Source organism: Diabrotica virgifera, chromosome 3 (assembly GCF_917563875.1).
Source record: "Diabrotica virgifera virgifera chromosome 3, PGI_DIABVI_V3a".
Lineage (NCBI taxonomy): Eukaryota > Metazoa > Arthropoda > Insecta > Coleoptera > Chrysomelidae > Diabrotica > Diabrotica virgifera.
The window spans coordinates 191,584,396-191,606,778 of NC_065445.1; the positions used below are offsets into that span (position 1 = coordinate 191,584,396).

General features: G+C 32.3%; 1 protein-coding gene across 1 annotated transcript in view; it reads right to left on the reverse strand.

Moving 5' to 3' along the window:
• Positions 1–15,510: 15,510 nt before the first annotated feature.
• LOC126881479 (zinc finger protein 493-like) overlaps positions 15,511–22,383 on the reverse strand; it is a 56,121-nt gene continuing 49,248 nt past the window's right edge. Inside the window, exon 2 of the mRNA XM_050645764.1 lies at positions 15,511–19,189. Coding sequence (XP_050501721.1) covers positions 17,106–19,189 — 2,084 coding nt within the window. The 3' untranslated portion in view covers positions 15,511–17,105. The remainder of the gene's footprint in view (positions 19,190–22,383) is intronic.

Below are 22,383 nucleotides of genomic sequence, written 5' to 3' on the forward strand. Positions count from 1 at the left end.
GTTGTCATGTCTTATTTTTTCCCAAATGGTATTTTGTATATTTGAAATTAAAAATAATTTGCATATTTTAAAAACAAATTATTTTTTTTTTCAACTATGTAAACAAATATTTTAACCTAACATTTTCTTCCCACCAAAATTACATTTTGAAATTCCCGCTTGCATTAGTTCCGATACAAGCGGCATGGAGCGCTGTTTTTCATATTTAACCAAAGCGTTATCGTGAAACATCTAGAGGAGGTAGGTGATCTGTGGAGGTTACACGCATGACATCCAACCTCAACAACGACAACATGGTGCATGTGACAGATGCGGAAGGATGAATCATAATAAAGATAAGTGTATTTATAAAAATTATATTTGCAATTTTTGTAAAAAAATCGGCCATTTGGCCAGAGTTTGTAAAGGTAAAAAGAAATCTTTTTTATCGCATCAAAATTTTTTACAAAATCAAGAACAGGCAAAAAAACGTTCCTGATGTAAATAATGATGATGATATTGACCTTTTTAATATATCAGATAGAAATATTTTTGATTCGCAAAGCACAAATACGGATATTTTAGAGGATTTGTTTACGTTAAAGGTATTAGTACACAATCATTATTTAGTATTTCAAATTGATACGGGTAGTAGTGTTTCTTGTTTGTCTAAGCAGTGTTATTTAAAATATTTTTCTGATATTTACATAAAACAAACAAATAGACATTTTATTTTTTATAATGGGGTACAAGTTGAGCCCTTAGGGGTAATTAATTTGAAAATTTCATATAACAATAAAGAAAATTATTTAGATTTTTTTATTATGGAAAATGGAGGCCCACCATTGCTTGGTAGAAATTTTCTGGTAATGTATAATTTAAGCTTATCAGTCATAAATAATATTAAACAAGGTAACTTGAATGACAAAAATATTGAAAGTTTAATATAGAAATATAATGACGTTTTTTCGCCTGGATTAGGTAATTTTAAAAAAGGGTTAGTGAAAATTAATTTAAAAAACCCCAATGTAACTCCAAAATTTGTAAAGGCAAGGACTATACCTTTTGCCATTAGGCAACAAGTTGAACAAGAACTAAATCGTCTTTTGTCTTTAGGTATTATATCACCGACTGATTACAGTCCATGGGCTACACCAATAGTACCGGTATTCAAGAAAAATGGGCAAATTCGGATCTGCGGTGACTTCAAAGTAACAGTCAACCCTGAAATAGAGATCGATCAGCACTATATGCCAAGAATAGAAGAATTGTTTGCAAAGCTTCAAGGAGGCAGGGAGTTCACCAAGTTAGATTTGTCACAAGCTTTTCAGCAAATAAGTCTGGATGAGGGCAGTAAAGTATTATTAACTATTTCTACTCATTTAGGTCTTTTTAAATTTAATCGTTTAACTTTTGGCATAGCATGTGCACCAGCTAAATTTCAAAAAATTATAGATGCATTATTTAATGGTGTTGCAGGTTGTGCAGTTTTTCAAGATGATATTTTAATAACTGGAAGAGATAAAAAAAGTCATTTAGAAAATTTAGAGAGAGTTTTATCTATTTTACAAAATGCAGGGTTTAAATTAAATTATGATAAATGTATTTTTTTTTTCAAAAAGTGTTGAATATTTAGGATTTGTTATTGATTCTAAAGGGGTTACACCCATCTAAAGACAAAACTCTAGCCATTGATAAGGCACCGAGGCCAACTAAAGTTAAAGAACTCCAATCATTTTTAGGAAGCATTAATTTTTATAGTAAGTTTGTTAAAAATATGTCGACTATTTTAAATCCTCTGTATAGATTGTTACAAAAGAATGTTTCTTGGAATTGGACTGAAGAATGTGAGGTAGCATTCAATAAAATTAAAGAAATATTAAAGTCTTCTCAAGTTTTAGTACATTTCGATCCGAATTTGGAGCTTAGACTAACAGTGGATGCTTCTATAGAAGGTGTTGGGGCTGTGTTAAGTCATAAGTTCCCAAATTCGGAAGAAAAACCTATTGCCTTTGAGGCCAGAACGCTATCAACTTCTGAACGTTCCTATTCGCAAATCGAAAAAGAGGGATTAGCAATAATTTTTGGAATTTTAAAATTTAGTCAATATTTATATAATAAAAAATTTATTTTAGTTACTGATATGAGGCAACTTTTAACTATTTTTGACCCGAAAAAAGCAATACCACAATTTTCAGCAAATCCTCTAAGGCGATGGGCAATTATTTTATCGGGATATCAATACGAGATAGAGTATGTTTCAAGTGGAAAAAACAGTGCAGATTGGCTATCACGTTTACCGATTCAAAATAGTAAAGATTTTTTATTAAGTGATTCAGTTGAATTTGATTACTGTAATTTTGTAGAGTCAAGTCAAGATTTAAAATTAAATTTCGAAAATATTAGGCAAGCTAACAATTCGGATGCTCTGCTTACTAAAGTAAAAAAAATTATTACAAATGGATGGCCTAAGAAAGTAAAGGAGGCTCAGTTGAATCCATTTTTTGTTAAAAGATATGATTTTTGTATTAAACAAGATTGCATTTTTTGGAATCATAGAATTGTTATCCCTTATAAGTTACAAAACGAAATTTTAAAGCAACTTCATAATACACATATGGGTATTGTTAAAATGAAAAATTTTGCTAGAGGTTATGTTTGGTTTCCAAATATAGACAAAGAAATTGAAAAAATTAGCAAGTCATGCGAAGCTTGTACGTTTCATTCTAACAATCCCCAAAAAGCGGAAATAATACCCTGGTCGTGGCCAAAAGGTCCATGGGAAAGAATACATCTAGATTATTTTGAGCTAAAACGAAAATATTAGTCATTGTAGATGAATTCTCAAAATGGTTGGAAGTTTTCGAAATGTCAAGTATAAATTCTGTGTGCACAACTAAAGTACTTAGAAGTGTATTTGCTAGGTTCGGCCTGCCATTAACGTTAGTTTCAGACAATGGTAGATCTTTAGTTTCTGAATTTGAGTATTTTTTGACACAAAATAACATTAAACACTTAACTAGTCCTCCGTACTCTCCCTCCTCCAACGGGGCTGCAGAAAATTCTGTAAAAACTGTTAAAAACGCGATTAAAAAATCTTGAATCTCGTAACAATGGAGATACTCATTTGGCATTAGTTAGATTTTTGTTTGACTACCGTAATGCACCGCATATTTCTACTGGTGTTAGCCCAGCAATACTCATGTTCGGTAGACAGTTAAGAAATAGGTTTTCCACTCTTTTGCCATCAGAACACACAATTACAAATAAAGGCTTAAACACTGTTGAAATACGCAGAAGGGTCGAAAACGTACAAAATAAGCAAGTAGAATATAAAGGTGGTAAAAATAATATTAATTTTGAAATAGGAGAAACAGTTTTAGTCAAAGATTATAGAAATGTTAATTATCCTTGTTATATTAAGGGAAAAATTGTAAAAATTTTAGGTAAGCGAACTTACTTAGTTGAAGTGATCGATTTGCAAAAAACTTGGAAAAGGCACACCAATCAAATCAAAAAGTTTGAAGTTGTTAGTAACAAAGTACCACACATTCCAATAAAATCAAACATTTCAGCTAACGACGTTCAAGAAGGCAATAAATCTGACGAATGTCAAAAGGTTCAATTAAAAGAAAACCTTGCTGAAAATGTTGCTAAAGACATTCCTCAAATTTCACAGCCTTCCTCAGAAAATAACTTTAATGAACACGATAATCAAAACACGCCAATTTTAAGACGCTTTAAACGTAATAAAAATAAATGATTGCTGAAACTTGTTAAAAATTGATGGTTATATATTTTGTTTTTGTTACGAGACTGTACCTAGTTATGTATTATATTAGGCTGATAAAGTTATAGGATAAAAGAAAATTTTTATAGGTGAAGGATAGGCATATATTTTTTTTGTATTTACAGACTCTGAAATTAATATAAAGTGTAACATTATAAAAATTTCATTCCACTCTTATTAAAGAATTAAGTAGGTAACAATTATTTTTTTATGGTATGTTAAAGTATGAAATATTTGCATATTTTTTTTAAGGGGAGGAATGATGTGATATACTAGGTTTTAGGTTATTCGTATTTCGCGCGGTGTCACTGCCCATTTTTGATAGCAGTGACCATCCCACTACTCTGTAACAGTATATAAGACAATTGTAACCTATATTCGACCCATGGTTTCTAGGGAGACTGGTCGAGAGCAAAGCACGGACAGTACACGTAAATGTCTATGAAACCAACAACAATCCATCAAAACTTTCTTCTCTGTTGACTTTTAGCCTTCTGGACACCACCGTCCGGCATAACCAAGGAAAAACACCAGGACACGACACTTGCCCCAGTGTGTTTTTCGGACTGTTTGCTTTTACTGCCACACAAAACATTCACGACAAACCCTGAAGAGGACAAAATCCTAAACGGGGACACACATTGAACGCATTTCTTCTTAGCATTATATCTAAACAAGCAAATCAAACAATGTAGTAGTAGTAGTATATTCGACCTCTTGTATGTTACTTCAACTGTACAATAAAAACAGTCCGTTCATGTCCGGCTTTTATTTAAAGTTGTAACGTCTCGAGCACGTGTCAGCTGAATAGCTAGCGCTGATACATTACAGTCTGAATAAATTGCTTACAAAAAAATCTTAGACTAGGTAAGGCTTTTCCCCAATGTACACTCTCGAATGAATTTTCAAATCGCATGTTACACTAAACTGCACAAAACAAATGTAACACTAATAGGTCTGGATCCCGCGTACCAAAAAAAGTTGATTAATAGCATGCTGATTTGTTTATTTATTTATTCACGGACGAATCCATTTTACAAAATAAGTATAATGGAATCGGTCATTTCGAAAACAATACATGTTACAATGTGTAAATTTTTCAGGAAACGTAAAAATCTTTTCATTAGTAGTTGGATATTCCGAGATAATACTATATTTTTTCTACAACCGTGTTAAAAATGCACTTTTTAGCACTCTATAGGAGCGTTAAAAATGCTACTTTAAAGCACTAGTGCTTTAAAATTTTTAAGGCACTGCAGTTAAAAGTGAATTATCAAATTGTGAAACGTCAAGATATTTATATTTCATTTATTAACATTAATATTAATAGTACAACTTGCGCAATTTGAAAAAGGTGGTTTAAAAGGTTTTTTTAAAATTTAATTTAAACTGTATTATTGCATTTTTAACACGTTTGTAGAAAAAAAACTATTAAAATTTGTTAGAATATACAACAATAAAAGTAAGATGTTATTCTATAGTTGTTATGATTTACGTAGTGACAGTATAGGCAGTTTTGATGTAATGTCAAGAAAAATATAAAAATGTAATATCAGTCAAGTTCAAGTAAAAGCTTTTGTAGATATTGTCCTGTATGTAATTGAGAATGAATAAATTATAATTGTTGATACATACGACGTTTGTAGAAAAAATATTGTATGATATACGCGTTAAAAGGTACATTTTTAAGGCACTCATGTGAATTGCAGAATTCGCTTCGCTCATTCTGCAAACTTTCACATGCGTGCCTTAAAATTGTACTTTTAACACTTATATCACATATACAGGGTGTCCCGAAAAGATTGGTCATAAATTATACCACATATTCTGGGGTCAAAAATAGGTTGATTGAACCTCACTTACCTATATACAATAGTGCACACAAAAAAAGTTACAGCCCTTTGAAGTTACAAAATGAAAATCGATTTTTTTTTCATATATCGAAAACTCTCAGAGATTTTTTTATTGAAAATGGACATGTGGCATTTTTATGGTAGCAAATTCTTAAAAAAAAATTAAAGTGAAATTTGTGCACCCCATAAAAATTTTACTGGGGTTTTGTTCCCTTAAACCCCCCCAAACTTTTGTGAACGTTCCAATTAAATTATTATTGTAGCACCATTAGTTAAAAACAATGTTTTTAAAACTTTTTTGCCTCTTAGTTCTTTTTCGATAAGCCAGTGTTTATCGAGATATTTTGAATATTTGTCAAATCCACCACAAATTTGTATATGGTTAAGTACGATTATAGAGACCTGTTAATAATCTGAAAATTTCTTTATAATTTACATTTTTAGGTGTATTTTGAAAAAGAAGCTACATCTCGATAAAAGGTGACTTATGAAAAAAAGACTAAGAGACAAAAGTTTTAAAAACACTGTGTTTAACTAATGGCGTCACAATAATAGTTTAATTGGAACGTACACAAACATTTGGGGGGTTTAAAGGAACAAAACCCCATATTTTTACGTAAATATATTGAAAAAGAAGCCGCATCTCGATAAAAACTGGCTTATCGAAAAAATACTAGGAGGCAAAAAAGTTTTAAAAACGTTGTCTTTAACTAATGGTACCACAATAATGAATGAATTTGAACGTACACAAAAGTTTGGGGGGGTTTAAGGGAACAAAATCCCCATAAATTTTTTATGGGGTGGCAAAATTTCACTATAATTTTGTTTTAAGATGTTCCTGCCATAAGAATGATACATGTCCATTTTCAATAAAAAATCTCTAATAGTCTTCGATATATTAAAAAAAATCGATTTTCATTTTGTAACCTCAAAGGGCTGTAACTTTTTTTATGAGCACATTTGTACTAAGGTAAGTTAGGTTCAATCGAACTATTTTTAACAGCAGAATGTGTGGTATAATTTATGACCAATCTTTTCGGGACACCCTGTATAACTGTTATATACGTATTATGGGTTACAAATGAATCTTTCTGAAAGGCAAAAAAGTTTAAATGTTTATATGTTTAAATGTAAATTTCATGGCGTCGAAAAGCGTCGTCATTTTACCCAAAATATGGACTTAGATTGTTTTCGCAATGACGGATTCAATTTAAAACATACAAATGACACGTTAAAGATTTAAAACAACATAAAACATTTATAAGTAAAAGTTACAAAACAATAAAATTGAAAGTACACAGACAAATAATATAACAATCAAGCAAACCTAAAAACTAGGTATTGTACCCTCGGAGATCCGTGGAAAAAATTTACACCCAAAATAACAAAATTCAGTTTGGCAGCACTGTGTGAATGTTGATAGTAACAAGATAAACAGAACTGTAATTTAGTCCAGACAAATTAATATATTTTAGTACCAACAAAAATGAGATTTTTCAACCAAATAATGTTTCACATATGATGTGCAAAATAATTTTGAATTGGTTTCTGCCAATGAGCTTGCTTTTTTTGTCATAAGTAGAAAAAACTTTAAAATGTATTCTTTATAATCATTATCGTCCTGTTCTCGTCTTATTATTTTCACTGTACTAATATCCGCCGAGTAATTTACAATTATTAATGCGATGTTAAAACGTTTTATCGTTAGCGGCTTCTAGAGTGTCCGAGACATACCTTATTTCATTGATACAATGCACAGTCCCACCGATTTCCACTTGAACCATACCTATATATCTGTTAATAATAATTGACGTCAAGTGATATTTGACAACACTGCCTTAAATCTATGCAAGCTCTAGGAAAAGTCGAGTTCTTGAAATTGATTTGCAATTCTTTGGCTTCGGGATTATAATGAATAATGAGCGTAATTTGTTCTACGAATTGGCACAGAAAATGAAACCAATTGTCTTGTCTGACGGTTGGGAACTGCGAAATTAATTTTAGCTAACATATTAGGGCAGTCGATTTGTGAGTTAACTAGCTTAAATAACAGAATCAAGTCGTTCTGTATTCGGTTTTTTATGTAGAAATATTTAGCATCTTTAAAATATCGTCATAATGTATATATCGGCCAAGTTTAAACGCAACATGTCGAAGGAATTTATGTTGCACATTTTATCAATTTTATCACTATAAACCTGATAATAGGGAGACCACACCACAATCTTTAATGGTTGAGTGGACGTAAAATTAAGTAACCCGTTTGATATATCCAAGAAGCCTTTGATACAGTGTGTATCTCTAGTGTACATTCTCAAATGCTTTTTCATTCGTACTTCACAAAATGGACTAAAACAAATTTCATACTTGTATGAATTTTCCTCAGTGTGCTATCCAATCTTCAAAGCTAACAAAACTTTTCAGCTAACAAATTTCTCACTTAGTAAGGCTTTTCCCCAATGTGTATTCTCGATGAATGTTCAAATGACATGTTACACTAAACTGCTTAAAACAAATTTAACACTACCCTAATAGCACAAGGACGTCCTCTGTTTTCGTCCGAGGAACGTTTTTTATACGTCCTATTTTTGTCCAAATGTCGCGTTACCGAACGTCCGTTGAACGTCCTAGGGGACGTAAATTGGACCTTAATAGGACGTCCTAGTTTAGTCCAAATGCCACGTTGTGAAACGTCCAATGGACGTCCAAGTTTGGTCCAATGTCGTGCTGCCGAACGTCCTGAGAGGACGTTATTTAGACGTTCATCGGACGTCCAAAAAATACCTTCGGTGGACTTCAAAACGAAGAATGTATTTTGAATTTTGGGAAATAAGAAATATAAATGGTAAAGGAACTTTTATTACAAATTACATTATAATATATTAATTTATTGATATTTATTTATTAATAACAAACAGGACAAACAAACTTTCAAAATTATACATGAATGCAGCATTAAAGAAATGCATAATATACAATTATTACCTATTACTATCTATATAAAATTATAAATAAAAATAAAATAATAAATTAGTACAATAAAGTACACATTTATTTAAAGAATGTAACATTTTGAATTTTAGTGCTTCAAATAGTACCTAAAGCTATTGATATATTGCTACTGTAACAAATCATCTGAAGTAACCCTGTACATATTTATATCTAATGACCAAATGAACAGTGATTACTGAACAATATGTAAAAATTCGAATATTTCGAGTAACTGTGCACTAGAGTACTTTGAATGCTATAAAAATCTGATATATTTCAATTGTTTGAAAGATAATGTAATGTGTCCATATTTCAATGATAATAAATATATAAAAAATTTGAATAATAGAACTAAGAAAATAATTGGATTAAACGTATTCAAAACACCATGCCGACATAATGTACCTACATTGTTTAAAATAGTATTTTTTAAACAATGGTAACTAATTTAATTATAACTCCGAGTTACAGAAATAAGACGACCCTCTTGAAAATTTCTATACCTACATAAATATAACAGTTAATACCGATGGGTATTGTATTGTATGAACGATGGGTGAATTGACCATCAGAAATCCGGAGAAATGTTTGCACTTGAAGACAATAACGACGCTTTCAGGTAAAAAAAATTTAGTGACAAATAAGTCAGAAAATAGGAAAACCATATTGTGAGATGTTGTTCGATATATTTTTATACTCATGTATTTGTATTTTGTAAATGCCCTGGCAACATTGTAATGGCAACACCGCCAACCGTTAGGTTTTAGCAACGCTAAACTCACTACTCACTCTCATTCGATCAACAGCGAAGCACGAGCAACAAGTGTGAAAAGTCAAATAAAGTGATTTTAGTTCAATCGAATCCATTCCTTCTCAGACCCATAATCTGCAACAAGATTTGATACCAGCAACAGCATACAAAGTTTCTAAACAAGTTTGGTCCTTCGAGAAGAATGTCTGAGAAGCAATTACAGAAGAAACAATTACAATAATTATTATATATTCACGAAAATTTGGCGCGAACAAGTAGCGTGGTTCCAGAGTTCACAAGTTCAGGATCAAGTTTACCGGTAATAAAGTGGCCCAAGCAAGTTAGTGTCGAAAAGAAGCGACGTTCGCGTAACGAGTTGATTGGACAGTTGCGCAGTCAGTCTGTGCGGCGTGATACGGATTCAAACTATTACATACAGTGGAACAATTTAGTGACGAGAAACAATAAGCGACGTATTCGTAAATATTGTATTGGACAGCTAGAATATACGAGAATTCAAAATCAGGTTAGTTCTTATTTTCATATCCTTTCAGAGTTTGAGGTTGTGTCAATTTGAATAAAAACAAAACATTGTTTCATTGTTATCACTTATTAATTTCTATAAAATGGCTCAAGATCTTAAAAACCTAGTTAGAAATAGAGGTTCTCTTAAACAACGTTTATCTATTCTTGAAACCTATATTAATTCAATTAAAAGCGAAACAAATTCAGTAGATATATGTAACATTCAATCGCGATATGACAATTGTGTAGATTTGCTTAATCAATTTGAAACTATACAGGGTGAAATCGAAGAGAAATGCGAGGAAAAAGATATAGTTTCACAATTTTCAAAGATTCTTTTGAATCCAGATATTTTGCTGCTATTTCATTTTTAAAAGATATTTTAAATAAAAATAAAAATGAAAATTGTTATGTTCAACCTAGTGCTCCAGCACATGATTCTTTGCAAAATATATTACTTCCGAAGCTTCGTCTTGCTTGTTTCGATGGGGAGTATGATACCTGGTTAAATTTTAAACAAAATTTCATTTCAACCATTCATCAAAATAAAACCCTTAGTAACAATCAAAAATACAATTTTCTAAAAGCTGCTTTAGATGGCTATGCCAAAAGAGCCATATTGGGATGTGAGGAGACACAAGATTATCCACGAGCATGGAAAATGCTATGTGATAAGTTCGACAAAAAGAAATGTCTGGTAGATACACACATACAATCTGTCATCAATATAGAGCCTTTACAAAAAAATAAATTTGCACAATTTAGACATTTGTTAGATGAGGTTTCCATTCATTTATCTGCACTGGAAAGTATGCAGATAACAAAAGAATCACTTTGGGACATGACTATTATTCATATAATATACCATAAACTAGATAAGATTAATCAACACAAGTGGAAGGAATCTCACACCAAGGCAGAGCTTCCAACATTAAACGAGTTTCTAGATTTTCTTAAAGAAAGACAAGATATTCTACAATCACAACAAGAAAGTAATGCTAAACCGCAAGGTAATCAATTTAATCAAGCTACTAGAGCATCCAATCAATTCTATAAAACAAAAGAGAGACAGGTAGGTTCTCATGTCAATTTAACGATTAATAAATTTAAATGCAATTTCTATTCTATCAAAGGGTGAACACTCTATTTATTCATGTCAAAAATTTATGCAACTAAACGTCAATGAACGATGGGAACAAGTTAAACTATTAAAACTTTGCTCGAACTGTTTAAGGGTGGGACATTATCAAAATTTATGCAATTTAGGGTCCTGCAAAAAATGTGGACGTAAGCACAACACGTACCTTCATAATGACTTTACAAATCAGCAAAATAATGAACTTTTATTAGTCAATAATCCAAGCATTCAACCAAGTACAAGTGGTAGTTACAATAATCCAATTAATCAAACAAGTGAGCAATCTGCTGTGCTATTTCAAACAACAGGTTTTATAAATACCCAAGAAGGTATAACAAGTAACAATGCATCAATTCTATTATCTACGGTAACATTCAAGGTTAAAGATAGTCGTGGCAATTTTCAAGTAGGCAGAGCCTTATTGGACTCTGGAGCACAATCGAATCTAGTAACAGAAGCATTCTGTAAGAAAATAGGTATGCCATTATCGTCTGCAAATGCCAGTAGTTTTCAATGTAATGTATGTTGCTATGTAACACCTATGATTTCATCAGCTATTCCTTCAGAAAAGGTCAATATCACAAATATTAAAATTCCAGACAATATTAAACTGTAAGATCCACAATTTTAGTCACCTAATGATATTGATATGCTAATAGGAGTTACATTATTTTGGGATTTAATATTAGACGGAAAAATTCTATAGGAAAAAATAAACCAATCTTCCAAAATACCAAGTTAGGGTGGATCGTTTCTGGTACTATAAGTAATTCAATTAATTATTATATTTGCAATTTTTCAAAAAGTGTTGTTATACAAGAAGATCATCAGTTAAAAAAGTTCTGGGAACTCAATGAGGTTGATAATTCTAGTGAACTGTCAACGGATGAACTACGTTATGAAGAGTTATTTGACAGTGATACTTCTCGCCATGAGAATGGACAATTTATAGTTAAATTTCCATTAAAATCATCTCCTACACTATTAGGTGATTCACATGAGAAAGCAATTCAACGTTTTTTGTCTTTAGAAAAACGTTTTAATTCAAACACTGTATTTTGTAACTTATATGAACAATTTATTCAAGAATACATACAATTAGGTCACATGACTAAAATTTCATTAGAAAATTTACCAAAATTGCACTATTATTTACCACATCATGCTGTTTTAAAGGAAACAAGTATAACGTCAAAAATAAGAGTTGTTTTTGATGGTTCGTGTGCCACTAGTTCGGGATGGTCTCTAAACGATTTGCAATACATGGGACCAAAGGTCTTAAATAATATCTTTGATATTACACTTATTTGTATAATATACACATATTTGTATAATCTGAATCTATGTTGTTTCGGCAGATGTATCAAAAATGTATAGCAAATTCTAATGCACAGTGATCATAGGCCTTTGCAGTGCATAATCTGGAGAAACAACCCTGAGGACGATTTATCCTCTCATCAGCTCAATACCGTTACATATGGTACAAAATCTGCTCCCTATTTAGCAATAAAATGCCTCAATCAGGTAGCTACAGAGTATGAAAACACATTTCCAATTGCATCTAAAACTATTCACAATGATTTTTATGTAGATGACCTTTTGACGGGATCTAATAATATTGAAGAGTTACAAACACGATGTAATGACATTTCATTTATTTTAAAATCTGCCAATTTCATACTACGAAAACGGATTTCAAACAATCCTGCTGTTTTAGAGAAAGTTGAATTAACTGGCATTCCTAATAAAGTTTTAAATATTGGAGAGTCCGAGAGTTTCAAAACATTAGGTATTCAATGGGATAGCAAACAAGATATTCTAAGATATAATATCACCACCATTTCACTAGATAAAAGTGTTACTAAGCGACAAATACTTTCTATTATTGCCCAAATATATGATCCATTGGGACTTCTCTGCCCGGTAATAATCATTTCAAAAATTCTGATTCAATATTTATGGTCAATTAAATTACCTTGGGATGACCCAGTTCCTGAAAATGTATAATATCAAATGGTTTCAATTTTACAATCAATTGCCACAGTTAAATACACTTAAAATTCCAAGAATTGTAATAGGTACAAGTCACAAGTTAGTAGATATTCATTGTTTCTGTGATGCTCATTACAAGCATATGCTAGTTGTCTTTATATGCGTAGCATCGATTCAGATGGAGCATATACCGTGAGACTACTTTGTTCGAAAACTAAAGTCTCACCACTAAAATCATTAACAATACCAAGACTGGAGCTTTGTGCAGCTCTTCTTGGATCTCAATTAACAAACCAAACTATTAAGGCACTATCATCCACTGTTCCTGTTTATATGTGGTCTAACTCTCAGATTGTCTTGTGTTGGATCAAAAAACAACCAAACCAGTTACAAACATTTGTTTTAAATCGGGTAGCAAAGATTCAGAATCTCACAGATAACTATAAGTGGTCTTATGTTAGCACTAAAGAGAATCCAGCTGATTTGGCTTCTCGAGGAATAGTGCCAGAACTTCTCATCAATATGAATTTATGGTGGAAGGGACCAGATTTTTTATCCCAATCTATTGATCACTTGATCAATTCAAACTCTGTTCAAGTTACAGAATTGCCAGAGTTAAAGAAAGTTCACAAGGTACTGACTTCAAAAATTATTAATCAATTTACTTTTTTCACAACATATTCAGATTTAACAAAGTTACAAAGAATTACCTCTTTTATGCTAAGATTTATTTCCAATCTAAGGAAATCTAAATCTGAGAGAAAATTTGGATCTCTATCAGTTGAAGAATTAAACTATGCTAATTTAAAATTAATAAAATTATCTCAATTCGAATCCTTTTCAGAGGAACTAAAAATTATAGAACAAAATAAATCATTACCCCCAAAACACAAACTTAGTTTTCTGTCACCATTTCTAGATGAACAAGGTGTACTTCGTGTGGGCGGTAGGCTTAAGTTTACTTCGTTAGAAATACATAAACATCATCCATATTTATTATCTTCAAAACACAATTTGACGAAATTAATTTTTAAACACAAACATGCTGCTTTATTACACCCTGGCCCTCAACTTCTTTTAGCATCCATACGACAATTTTATTGGCCTATAGGTGGACGTAATTTAGCTAGGCAAACAACAAAAAATTGTATAACATGTTTTACATTTGATCCATCTTTTGCTACATATCCAATGTCTAGTTTACCAGATAATAGAATTAAGCCCTCCTTGCCTTTTCAATTTACAGGCATCGATTATGCCGGACCATTTCCTTTAAAGGATAAGGCAGGACGAGGATGCAGAATTTTAAAGTGTTACATCTGTGTTTTTGTTTGTTTTAGCACAAAGGCAATTCACTTAGAATTAGTATCAAATTTAACAACAGAATGTTTTTTATCTTGTCTCAAACGATTTACTTCTCGACGAGGAGTACCTTCAGATGTCTATTCAGATAACGGTAGCACATTTGTTGGAGCTAGAAATTAATTAAAGAAATTTGGAAAATTTTTATTACAAAACGAAAATGCTATTACTCAATATGCTTCAAAAGACAATATTCATTGGCATTTTATACCCCCATATTCGCCCAACTTTGGTGGCCTATGGGAAGCAGCAGTAAAAAGTACAAAACACTTTTTAAAGCGAACAATGTTGAACAGAGTATTAGTTTATGAAACTTTTAATACACTGCTTATTCAAATTGAGGGAATCTTAAATTCTAGACCTCTGTATTCCTTATCCAATGATCCTAATGACCTAGAACCAATTACCCCATCACATTTTTTAATTGGTCGTCCAATTACAATGCTTCCTGAACCTGACGTATCAGAAGTTCCACCAACCAGGCTATCCAGACTACAATCCGTTCAACAATTATATCAACAATTTTGGATACGATTCACAAAAGAGTACATTTCTCAACTACGATTTCAATATAAATGGAAAAACCAGGCTACTCCAATTGCTGTTGGTACACTAGTATTAATCAAAAATGACCAACAACCTCCAGGCAAGTGGCCAATGGGAAGAATCCTGCGTCTATTCCCTGGAAAGGATGGAGTTTCGAGAGTTGCGGAGATAAAGACTTTTTCCAAAATTGTGACCCGTTCGGTAAGACATTTGTGTACCCTACCCATAGAAAACGACACAGTCAATTAACAATTTAGTTCAGTGTAAAACCAATTTAGTTCAGTGTAAAACCAATTTAGTTCAGTGTAAAACCAATTTAGTTCAGTTCAAAACCAAGACAATTTCATTTTATTTTTTGTATCTGTTTTTTCAATAATGTTTGTATGAACTTTGAAGTCCCTTCAAAAGGGGGAGTTATGTTCGATATATTTTTATACTCATGTATTTGTATTTTGTAAATGCCCTGGCAACATTGTAATGGCAATACCGCCAACCGTTAGGTGCATAATAGCAACGCTAAATTCACTCTCATTCGATCAACAGCGAAGCAAGAGCAATAAGTATGAAGTCAAATAAAGTGATTTTAGTTCAATCGAGTCCATTCCTTCTCAGACCCATAATCTGCAACAAGATTTCATACCAGCAACAACATAAAAAGTTTCTAAATAGATGTAAATAATAATATCGAACTAAATTAAAAATTCAACGAAACTGCGTAGAAGATCGTAAATTATCCAAAAAATATATCAAATTGGATAGAAAATATACATGAGGTATAAAAAAGTATCCAATAATCGAAAAATGTGCTAAAATGCTAAAATGATAAAATTGTAAAGAAATTTTTTGTTTATTGAAATAAGGTTTCGACAACACAACACAAAAATTAAAAATCTCATTGTTTAAAATGTTTGGATGTCATTCTCCTCGGCGTTTGTGTTCCTCTAGGCCATCGAGAATCCATAGACTATGTCCAGACGGTGGTAGCAGAGCCTGAATGCTTCTTCTTCGGCGTTCAGTTACCAGAAAGTGACTGGCTACAGTCACTTTTTGGTAACTGAACGCCAGGAAAACTCCAGGAACAGGAATCCTCAGAGTAGTTGATTAAAATGTTGGGCGCCTATGTCATAGGGGCACATTATAATTCATTGGATGGACCTATGCATTGATGCTCTAAATGGCCCGATGAGGCGGCCGGACGCTGTATTATGCTGTGAAACAGCGTCTTCATTTCTTTACATAATAATATATGTAGTATATTTATAATATACGATTCGTAGGTATAAATATAATTCCTTAAATTATGAAAATAAGTGGTTGATGAATAAAACACTAGGCGGGAGCCCTAACGACGACAACGACTCAGAGATCAACTCTCGAACTTCGAACTGATATCGGTGAATGGTGAATCGAAAATCTATCGCCTATCGTTATAGTTTTTTGAACAGAGAAACCAGGTAGTGGGGGCGATTTTCAGACGTCCAGGAAACGTCCGTATTTCGTCCAAAGGACGTTCATATTTATTCCACCCGAAGGACGTCCAACATCAATTTATAGTCCATAGACATTAGGACTAAAACTGGACCTATTTTGGGCACGTATCTTTTCAAAAATATGCTTTCAAGATTCATCTGTAGTACGGATACATTGATAAAAATTATATTTTTGCTTATTAGAATTACATAATTAGCAAACTTATGTTATCTTGGTAACTAGAATAATAAAACATTGTAACAAATAATTTACAAATAAGATTTTCACACTTTACAAAAAAACAAAAACATGTTTTGGATATTAAACTGTACAATTTTGAATTAAATATGATTATCTTTTCGATTTAAACTATTTTATTAACATAATTACGTTAATATTTTATTGAATTATTTTGCTATTTGATCCCGTAATTCGTATAATATATCCAATATGGATGATCAGTAAACGTCCGTATTTCGTCCAGTACGGACGTTCATATTTATTCCAACCGAAGGACATCCAACGTCGGACGTCCTAATAAGGACGTCCGTTTTTAGTTCATGGACGTTATGACCAAAAATGGACCTATTTTGGACGTCCAGAGGACGTCGTGTGCTATTAGGACAAGCAGAAATTTAACACTAATACAGCTTTTCTCTAGTGTGTATCCTCAAATGATTTTTCAAACTTTCATCTCTAATAAATTTCTCAGTTTTCGCCAGTGTGTTTCTTTAAATGATTTTTCAAAGTTCTTGCTTCACTAAATTGCTTAAAACAAATTTCGCACTTGTTAGGCTTTTCTCCAGTGTGCACCCTTAAATGCTTTTTCAAAGATCCTCCTCGACTAAATTGCTTAAAACAAACTTGGCACTTGTAAGGTTTTTCTCCAGTGTGTACCCTTAAATGTCTTTTCAAATCACCTGCTTGAATAAATTGCTTACAACAAATTTCGCACTTAAATGTATTTTCTCCAGTGTGTATCCTTAAATGTTTTTTCAAATGACCTGCTTGAATAAATTGCTTAAAACAAATTTCGCACTTGTGAGGCTTTTCTCCAGTGTGCACCCTTAAATGATTTTTCAAAGCTCCTCCTCGACTAAATTGCTTAAAACAAACTTGGCACTTGTAAGGTTTTTCTCCAGTGTGTACCCTTAAATGTTTTTTCAAATGACCTGCTTGAATAAATTGCTTAAAACAAATTTCGCACTTAAATGTACTTTCTCCAGTGTGCACCCTTAAATGATATTTCAAATAGCCATCTCGACTAAATTTCTTGAAACAAATTTCGCACTTATAAGGCTTTTCTCCAGTGTGTATCTTCACATGAATTTTTAGAGCACATGCTACACTAAATTTCTTAAAACAAATTTCGCACTGGTAAGGCTTTTCTCCAGTGTGTATCCTTAAATGCCTTTTCAAAGTCCCTGTTTCACTAAATTGCTTAAAACAAATTTCGCACTTGTAAGGCTTTTGTCCAGTGTGCACCCTTAAATGATTTTTCAAACAGCCATCTCGACTAAATTTCTTGAAACAAATTTCGCACTTATAAGGCTTTTCTCCACTGTGTATCCTTAAATGCTTTTTCAAAGTCCCTGATTCACTAAATTGCATAAAACAGATTTCGCACTTGTAAGGCTTTTCTCCAGTGTGCACTCTTAGATGAATTTTCAAAGTTCTTGCTTCACTAAATTGCTTAAAACAAATTTCGCACTTGTTAGGCTTTTCTCCAGTGTGCACCCTTAAATGCTTTTTCAAAGATCCTCCTCGACTAAATTGCTTAAAACAAACTTGGCACTTGTAAGGTTTTTCTCCAGTGTGTACCCTTAAATGTCTTTTCAAATCACCTGCTTGAATAAATTGCTTACAACAAATTTCGCACTTAAATGTATTTTCTCCAGTGTGTATCCTTAAATGTTTTTTCAAATGACCTGCTTGAATAAATTGCTTAAAACAAATTTCGCACTTGTGAGGCTTTTCTCCAGTGTGCACCCTTAAATGATTTTTCAAAGCTCCTCCTCGACTAAATTGCTTAAAACAAACTTGGCACTTGTAAGGTTTTTCTCCAGTGTGTACCCTTAAATGTTTTTTCAAATGACCTGCTTGAATAAATTGCTTAAAACAAATTTCGCACTTAAATGTACTTTCTCCAGTGTGCACCCTTAAATGATATTTCAAATAGCCATCTCGACTAAATTTCTTGAAACAAATTTCGCACTTATAAGGCTTTTCTCCAGTGTGTATCTTCACATGAATTTTTAGAGCACATGCTACACTAAATTTCTTAAAACAAATTTCGCACTGGTAAGGCTTTTCTCCAGTGTGTATCCTTAAATGCCTTTTCAAAGTCCCTGTTTCACTAAATTGCTTAAAACAAATTTCGCACTTGTAAGGCTTTTGTCCAGTGTGCACCCTTAAATGATTTTTCAAACAGCCATCTCGACTAAATTTCTTGAAACAAATTTCGCACTTATAAGGCTTTTCTCCACTGTGTATCCTTAAATGCTTTTTCAAAGTCCCTGATTCACTAAATTGCATAAAACAGATTTCGCACTTGTAAGGCTTTTCTCCAGTGTGCACTCTTAGATGAATTTTCAAAGTTCCTGCTTCACTAAATAGCTTAAAACAAATTTCGCACTTGTAAGGCTTTTCTCCGGTATGCACTTTCAAATGTCTTTTCAAACTACTTAATTTAGTAAATTCCTTCGAACATGTTTTACACTTGTACGAATTTTCTCGTGTATGTGTTACCGAAGATCTTTTAGATTTCGTTTTAATCTCGTTCTGACGTAAACCTAAAATAAAAATCAAACTATAAAACCTTGCATGCAGAGACGGCAGATCATAAACAAAATGTAACAACTCTAGAATAAATAAAGAAACCACACTATGACAAAAGTGCAGGTGATGATAATAACTAAAGGACCATTCAAACAATTAGAGGTGCACGTCATATATTTCATGATATAACCCACTGGTACAAACTTGACAGCACATAAATTCAACGAATTTTTCCTCATATATAAGTTTTTATTGCTACTTTCAAGTTTAACAGGAAAGCGCCGTGGGCAAATAAAAAACTTTAAAAAGGGTAAACCCTATAGTTGGCTGTATACATTCGATAAGACAACGTAGAATGGAGTAATCACTTCTGTTGTATTTAGGTATATGAATTTATTAAAAAATTCCTTAAAATTTATCCACAAGGTAGTGGAAATTGCACAAAACGTTTTCGGTCAAAAGTGACCATCATCAGTGTGAACCTCGAAATAAGTAAATCACTTAAAATTGAAAGCAAAAGAGTGAAATTTTGGCAGTTGAAAATATAGAAAACGTGGTTACTTACGTCCAGTGTAGAAGTATTTTATTTAACATGAAACGAAATAAGGCGATGGACTACCCCAGCTAATTGAAATAATATTCGAAAATATTACCTCAATCATCCCAGATAGCCATCGCTACACCTTTAGCTTAGCTCAGTCTCTCAAGGTGTGTGTTAGTCTTGTCCTAATCTTAGAAATGAACTATGAAAATTTAGAATGGAAGCAAACAAAACAATATTTTTAACTGATCAATTAAATTGAAAAAAATAATTTTATTAACGTTTCGACGCCCAAGTCGGGTGCCGTTGTCAAAATACAAAATACTACTAAAATAAACAAAATTGTTGTTGCTAAGTAAAAAATTCTTCTAATAATTTATTTAATCTGACTCATTTATATTGGCAATTCAGACATATATTATACATTTTAAAGTAGAAGACTTTAAAATGATATTGCCAATATTTATGAGTTGCGGTCCTGGGACGACTTTACAGAAAGATAGTTCATTCGATTACATGAAATAAACTCCAACTAAATAATATCCTGGTTTTAATAATAATCGAATGAACTATCTTTCTGTAAAGTCGTCCCAGGACCGCAACTCATAAATATTGGCAATATCATTTTAAAGTCTTCTACTTTAAAATGTATAATATATGTCTGAATTGCCAATATAAATGAGTCAGATTAAATAAATTATTAGAAGAATTTTTTACTTAGCAACAACAATTTTGTTTATTTTAGTAGTATTTTGTATTTTGACAACGACACCCGACTTGGACGTCGAAACGTTATTAAAATTATTTTTTTCAATTTAATTGTGGCTTATTTCCCATCTAAATAGTTAATCATAAAAATGCCACAAGGAAATAGCTTCAGAACAACATCATGTTTATTGTTCAATAAAGATATAATAAAAAATATGACTTGTAACATGTAATTAACAAATATATTCAAATTCTTGCCAAAAACTAACAATTCGGGATTACACTTATGCATGGCTTGTGGTGTTGGTTCGATGGTAACTTCTTGATGTCGAATGGTGCTGCTGTAGACGTCTTATAGACCTGGGCAGATGTTCGGCCTCAGATCTCTGCAGCTGAAGATGTTGGGTGCTGTAGTCTAGATGACATGGTCAAACGTTGTTATATCGCCGTAGTTCCATCACCGGTGTGGATGGCTTGATGCTGGAGGCTCCCAGAGGTAGAAAGGTTTATTCTATTCCCAAAAACTCCAAGATAAAAACACATAGCAATCATCAAGAAGAAAAACCAAAGTGTGCCAGTCTGCCATTCTCTTAAAAAAATAATCGTCAGAAAGAGTAGCAGATGACAAGAATAAAATTAAATAGAATTAAGATGAGGAGAATAGTTAAATTATCTGATTACTAAAAGCATATCAATAGATGGAATGAAATATTCAAACTTAAGATATCAAGATACGTGTAGAGTCGAGGTTAGGTATAGAAACAAAATGATTATAAAAAATTAAAAGTAGACTATAAAAAGCTTAGAATACAAAACTCACCCCAAGTGAATAATAAGTCTGGAAATGGATAGGGCCCTAAGGGCTCATCTCTTTAAATAGGTTAATTTTTCCCTTCCATTTTCATCTTGTGTCAGAGGGTAGGGATGAAGTGTCACTTTCATGACAGTGCGACGTAAGCAGAGGCAGGCATGTTCCGTATTAAGACAGATACTTACAGAGTAAGAATATACGGGGTACGTTCAGTATGATGATTTAGATGTAAAGAGATATAGTAAATAGAAGACAATAAAAGGGGGTAATAAAAGAGAATAATAAAAGAGGGCGCCAATGAGTTTTTAACGAAGAAAACAGGTAAAACAAATAGAAGAAAATTATTGCTAATGAAATATTAAAGAAAATAAAGTAAAATAATTATTTAAAAATAAAATATCAAAAATGTGACGTTTGTAACGTTACACACTCCTTTCACCCATCAGAAAAAATTTGAACACAAGTGAAAAATTTTTCTCAAAGAAAACAGGAACGTTACACACTCCCTTCACTCATCAGAAAAATTTCGAACACAGGTGAGAAATTTTTATCAAAGAAAACAAGAACACAAAGTTCTAACCAGAAATAAATATATGCAGTAGTAATCGTTCAGAACAAATCAAAAATAAATACTCATAATAAAGTAATCATTAAGTCAATGTATTATAGTTAATTTCAATTATTAATCATAAAAATTATCAAAATAATTTGCAGATGTTACTCTGGGGAAAATAAAAAAATTAGAAGTTAGGTGTACTGTGTCCTCTACACAAAAAGGGAGACATGATGGTGTGTGAGAATTATAGAGGCATCACTCTACTCAATATGGCATATAAAGTGTTGTCCAACGTATTGTACAAAATACTTCTCCCCCATGCTGAAGAAATAGTAGGAGTATATCAGTGCGGTTTCCGTCCTAATAAATCAACAACGGACCAGATATTCACAGTGCGGCAGATCCTTGAAAAAACCCTAGAGTTCGGCGTCGACACCCACCACATATTCGTGGATTTCAAAGCCGCATACGACTCAGTTAATAGAGGTAAACTTCTAGTTGCTATGGTAGAATTTAAAATACCGCTTCATCTTGTCCAATTAACTGAACTTACGCTCACAGGAGCAGAGAGCATGGTAAAAATCCAAAACGA